Below are 6,490 nucleotides of genomic sequence, written 5' to 3'. Positions count from 1 at the left end.
CGTCTGTCCGTCCACAATTGTTTGTGAACAGTCTACATGTCACAATTTTTATCCAATTTCAATGAAACTTGAAATATAGGTTTATCTTATGGTCCCTGATTGTACGAAAAATCGTGGGTTTTTTTTAAGCTTGTGGACCCTATAGAGGTCACAATTTTTATCCGATTTAAAGAAACGTTTGAATATATCACCGTTACACCCTAAGGATGGTTGTGTTCGAATTTCGTAAAAATAGAACAAAAACTGACGGATAAAATGGCCGCCCCTCGTTCGCAAGTATCAGGGTTGTGGACCCCGATCTGGAGGTCACAATTTTCATCTGATTTTGATGAAACTTGAAATGTAAGTTTATAACCCAAAGATCTCGGTTCCTTTCGATATTCACACATATCGGACCATGACTTCCTGAATTATGGCCCCTGATTGTACGAAAAATCGCGATTTCAGCTTGTGGACCCTATAGAGGTCATAATTTTTATCCGATTTAAAGAAACGTTTGAATATATCACCGTTACACCCTAAGGATGGTTGTGTTCGAATTTCGTTAAAATAGGACAAAAACTGACGGACAAAATCGCCGCCCCTCGTACTCAAATAGCGTAAAAATATGATATGTCAAGGTTGTGGACGCTCTAGAAGTCACAATTTTCTTCTGATTTTGATGAAACTTGACATGTAAGTTTATAACCCAAAGATCTCTGTTCCTTTCGATATTCGCACATATCGGACCGTAACTTCCTGAATTATGGCCCCTGACTGTACGAAAAATCGCTTTTTTTTGTTTAGCTTGTTCTCTATCCATCTCTTGCAAAATGTGGGCGTATCCTGCCTGGCGGCCGCTGGTGTATATCTAAAGAATATGATGGCTGCTGTAAATTTAGTTCAGCTCTGAACGTAGGTCTCAAAGAATGAAAGAGGTGAGTGTAATGAGACCTACGTTCAGAGCTGGACTACTCTGAACGTAGGTCTCATTACACTCGGAATGAGACCTACGTTCAGAGCTGAACTACTGTAAATTACAATATTTTTATTTTCATTCTTTGCAATGCCGTACTCGTTGTAAATAGCCGTTTTAAAATTTTAGCCAATTTTTTTTCGTCTGCTAAATAAGGAGTGACCTTCACCTTCTCATGAAAGGAAGGAAGATGGTCGCTCACATGGAGTAATAAATGCTGATCTGGCAGCCTAATTAATTGAATTCGACCTTCAGATCGATAATACGACAATCTCGTTTCTTTTGTACGTGAGTATTATAACAGATGGTTCTATTTGCATGTTTTTGAAGATATGATAATATGTCAGTGACTGAGAAACGTTATAGAAACAACTGAATTTCACTATCAGTATTATTTTACTGTATCGGTAATAGTAGGCCTATTATTAATCAACGAAGGCCACTTATTGAAAAGACTCAAGACAGTAGATCTAACTGCTTATTATTTTGATTTGGATATTCGCATATTTGTAAATACAGGTTTCATGTTTTTATGAATAGTAAGTTTTTATAGAACTGTGTAACCGTACTGAAATGTCCGACACAACAGTAAAATGACCCTTTTAATGAGTAACTTCAAACTTGTCCGATTGACTCTATATCATCATCAGCATGATGTCATGTCCTCAGCAAGTGACATGGGTTATTTTACAGATCTCTCAAACACATGTGTTGCTTCTGTTGACAAACTAGATATCAGACCATATATCTATTTTCTAACCAAGTTGTTTCAATTTGTACATGTCTAAACAACCGGAATAAGTTAGCTTGGTTGGATGATGCAACATCAACTTGAACTTTACTTATTTTTTAAAACTTTTTCTATTATTTAACAGGTTAGAGAGATGGCTAGTTGTCCGGAAGGGGATAAATTATGGGGAGGCAGGTTTACAGGAGGAACTGATCCTATTATGGAAAAGTTCAATGCTTCTATTAGTTATGATAAACGTATGTGGAAAGCTGATATTGAAGGAAGTCAGGCCTATGTTAAAGCTATAGAGAAGGTGGGCCTAGTAACCAGTGAAGAAAGACAGTCCATTTATGATGGATTGAGTGCAATAAAGAAAGAATGGGAATCTGGAAACTTTATTATAAAAGCAGGCGATGAAGACATACATACAGGTAATTATATTCGTTATAAATTAATCTCACTCTGGTTATTTTAAAAGATTATTTATTTCCGTATTATCTCATTGACAAAGCAGGAACACGGTACATCAAAACTGAAAGTAGGCACCAGAGCTAATTGACAACTTGGATAACACATTTATAATTTCAATTATGTTTTTATGCTATGGCACTGATTCCACTTTTCATGAGACTCGTCTGTGAATGAGATGTTTCTTTGTGGAAGAACAATACAAATTAAAGGCTGTTGCCCAGTAATACGATTATTTTCCCCACATTGCCTTGGCGCATGTGCATTATGCCTACATTGGTTAGATTATAGATATACTTTTGCTTGGGACGAAAGTTTTATGAAAAGGAATCAACAATGAAACACAGAATTAGCTACCAGTATTTTCAATACTAGTCATATCTCTACAGATTGTCAGCCAACATTTCAATACAGATAAAATCCAGTGAAATAAACAATAATGGTTTTGAACAGCATCAAAGAGATCTGCCATTTGAGGCTTATCAAACTGTCAATTATATAAAAAGAACCTGTCACAAATTGTGGTATGTGTTCAAAACAGGAAGCAAGTAACCTTTAGGGTCTATTTTTAAGATAAAATTTTTGTTTTGGAAGATATTCCTACTTTGATTTTATTTAGGATTTACTGTTTCTTTTCAGCCAATGAGAGACGTTTAAAAGAGTTGATTGGTACAGCTGCTGGTAAACTACATACAGGTCGTAGCCGTAATGATCAGGTCGCCACAGATATGAGGCTCTGGTTAAAAGATTCCCTGGAAACTTTAACAGATTTAATAAGTCAGTTTATATCAGTCTTTATCAAAAGAGCTTCCGTTGAGATAGAAGTATTAATGCCTGGATATACACATCTACAAAGAGCTCAGCCTATTAGATGGAGTCACTGGTTGCTTAGTTATGCATGGATGCTGCAGAGAGATTTGCAGAGGTATGATGAATTGAGTAAACGAACAGCCATTTTACCACTTGGTAGTGGAGCGCTAGCAGGAAACCCATTTGGAGTTGATCGTGAATTCTTGGCCAGGGAATTGAATCTGCTTGATGTTACTGGCAACAGTCTAGACGCTGTTAGTGATCGGGACTTTATTGTTGAATTTCTCTTTGTTTCATCGTTGTTGAGTACTCATCTAAGTCGGTGGGCTGAAGATCTGATTCTCTATTGTACAAAAGAGTTTAGTTTCGTCACATTATCAGATGCTTATAGCACGGGCAGCAGTTTGATGCCACAGAAAAAGAATGCTGATAGTTTGGAGCTGATCCGAGGAAAATCTGGTCGATTATTTGGTAACTGTGCCGGTTTTATGATGACATTGAAAGGTGTACCTAGTACCTACAACAAAGATTTGCAGGAAGATAAAACAGCCATGTTTGATACATATGATACACTTACAGGTAATTATTGTACAGTTCATTGTAAAAACATGATGTCAATCTAAAAATGGCTCAATTTAGACTGATCAGTATTTTCAAAAATATGATAGATTTAAAATTTCACAACATTCAAAATCCTGCTCCACCTTTTGATAGGCCTTTTAATCAATGTCAAGAGATTATCTACCAGTATTGTCTATAATTTGATTTTTCTTAATTAGATTTAAATGTTAATATATCAGTTTGAGTACAGATTAGGTTGGATTAAGCCATAATAAAAAATGCAAATGATGATTGGCAGGTATAAGATAAAAACTATTCACTTAAATGATAATGGTGGGTGTTTGAAAGGTGGGATTTTGCTAATACTGTACAGGAAAGTTGAACCTGTGTGTATTGACCTGATATGTGTTGTTCTGCCCCCCCCCCCCCTTCCCCCACATACAGGAGAGTTGGACCTGTTTGTATTGGCCTGGTATCTGTTGGTTAGCCCACCCACTCCAACATACAGGAAAGTTGTACCTGTTTGCATTGGCCTAGAATCTTTTGGTCAGCCCCCCCCCCCCCCACATACAGGAGAGTTGAACCTATGTCTGTTGATCTGGTGACTGTTGGTCAGCACCCCTCCCCACATACAAGAGAGTTGAACCTATGTCTATTGATCTGGTATCTGTTGATCACCCACCAAAGACAGGAGAGTTGAACCTATGTGTATTGACCTAGTATCTGTTGATTTTGAATGAGACAAGAGTGGCACTGCAGAAAAACGTGTGCATTGAAATTAGTAAAAGACCAGAAGTTATTTTTGGTTTGTAAAGAAAATAATTGAACATGAAGACAGTTCGTTAATATCATTATTAAAATTTGGGACAGTTCAAATCTAACAACACTGAATATTCCATACATATTTTTCAGGCATTATTCAAGTAGCCACAGGTGCCTTGTCAACCCTGACTATACACCCAGATGCCATGACTGCTGCATTGAGTCCTGATATGCTGGCCACAGACTTGGCATACTATCTAGTAAGAAAGGGTGTTCCTTTTAGAGAGGCTCATGGTCTAGCAGGTGGTTGTGTGGCACTAGCTGAAAAGAAGGAATGTCCCATGCCGAAACTAACAGTGGAAGATTTTAAAACAATCCATCCATTGTTTGATGCAGATGTCAATTTAGTGTGGAATTATCAGAATTCTGTTGATCAGTATACTGCTACTGGTGGAACTGCTAAACAAAGTGTTTTAATACAAATAGAAAAACTACAAACATGGCTTACCAATAGAATTATTTCAAATTAAATACACTATGTGTCTAATAGCAAGTTGTAAGAGTAATATTATTGTGATTAAAGAGTGAATTCCCATATAATTGCTGTCAGTATTCATCAATTAATTTTTCATTTTTTTATGCATTATACGTTGATTTGTTTTTGACTTTGTGTGATATTGTTTGTCATTATTAATATCAAATTCCCACTGCCATATTATAAGCTTAAAGCAATAAAGATAATGAAAAGAGTGATTATATGTAAATAACATGTAATTCAATTTTATGCACTTACATGTACATGTACCTATATTGTTGTTGTACTTATCTATCTGTCGTTCTTACCTGTCTGTTGTTCAGTCCATAATTCTTGTCCTAGGAAGGATGATTATAGAAATTAAGAGATGTGCAACTCATTTTTTCTGAGTTACTTCACTGCCCCTGTCATTAAAACCATGGAAATGTTCTACAGGTCTGAATTTTCATGATTTTTTTTTATATGACTGGAATTGTTGTATGAAACAAAAGTTGTATTTCTATTGGGACAGTAGAAGGATACATTATACCTATCTTTGATGTGTCAAATCGAACATCGTCAAGCAGCAAAATCTTAATTGAGGAAAGTTTTTTTGTCGAGCAACTTACAGCTGAAAATCTTTCCCAACAATTTCGGTATTTCATTTTATATCATTGACAAATGCTCAAAAGTCACTATGTAATTGTGTATTGAGTATTTCTTTTTATGTTTGCTGGTAAATAAACTCCAGGACCGCCCTGGGTGACTCACATTCTGCCCACCACTGGTTGCTGATCAATTCTGTGCTTAGTTATTGCCCCCGACCCCCAAAACATGAACACCACCTTTTCAAATGCTGGTGGTGGACATATACAAGTATTTGTTATTGTTACATAGAATATGCTTCGGTTGGACATAAAAGACTTTACCGTTAATACAGGTGTCCCTCTTATCAAAAATTTTCTATTAAATAGCATGTGTGTGTGTGTTGTGTCTATTTCCAGTTCATATAACTCAATCTGTATACTGTGTATTTATTGATTAAACTGTCTCACTAATATAATAATACTAATAATGAATGTGCGTGGTAATGATTATAATGAATAATCATGTTTATGACTTAATGTGTTTATTTTGCCATGGTAATAAATTATATTATACATAATATAAAATTAAATACAGCAGTAAATACACAGTAAAAGAGAAACGGAAAGGCCCATGTTAGCCCTAGGGTTAGTCCTAGTCTAATTCTTATCCCAACCCAAGCCCTATTTACACCTCATGATCTAAGACGAAATATGCAGTGGGCCTTTCCTTTTAGCCCTAACCATGGTTACACAGAGTTTTAGTTTCAGTGCATAAAGGGAAATAACTCTGAGCAATGCTTGCTGGGGGCAGACCACCATTAAGTTTCACATATCTATAGCAATTCTCTTTCTATCTCTTTTCTCCCCTTTTGCATGCCCATTTTTGTTGATTTTTTGGTCAAGAATTCACCAAGAGGCTTTGAATTAACATTTTCTGGTAAATATTCGTTTAGAGGCGAAAGGATAACAGAGTTATCAGATTGGTTACGGTGATATGTATGGCAAATAGTTAATCTTTTAAGTATACTTCTTCAAGTTTGTGTATCTCAAAATCACATCAACAAAGTTTGAATCTCTTGACTCTTTTCCAGTCTCTGATAGCT

At 36.0% G+C, this 6,490-nt stretch overlaps 1 protein-coding gene across 2 annotated transcripts; it reads left to right on the top strand.

Annotated features, from left to right (window-relative positions):
• Positions 1-1,091: 1,091 nt before the first annotated feature.
• LOC126831896 (argininosuccinate lyase) lies at positions 1,092-5,924 on the top strand. Of its 2 annotated transcripts, none has more exons than XM_050562550.1 (4): positions 1,092-1,243; positions 1,831-2,116; positions 2,793-3,542; positions 4,437-5,924. In XM_050562550.1, the coding sequence occupies exons 2-4, from the start codon at positions 1,840-1,842 to the stop codon at positions 4,814-4,816; spliced, it is 1,407 nt and encodes a 468-aa protein (XP_050418507.1). In that variant the 5' UTR covers positions 1,092-1,243; positions 1,831-1,839; the 3' UTR covers positions 4,817-5,924. The 2 variants fall into 2 exon arrangements, with proteins under 2 accessions (XP_050418507.1, XP_050418504.1); XM_050562547.1 differs by having other exon boundaries at positions 1,099-1,239.
• Positions 5,925-6,490: the final 566 nt, after the last annotated feature.

Source organism: Patella vulgata, chromosome 9 (genome assembly GCF_932274485.2).
Source record: "Patella vulgata chromosome 9, xgPatVulg1.2, whole genome shotgun sequence".
NCBI lineage: Eukaryota > Metazoa > Mollusca > Gastropoda > Patellidae > Patella > Patella vulgata.
The sequence above is the reverse complement of the archived record's forward strand: the minus strand, read 5'-3'. Positions and strand labels throughout refer to the sequence as shown.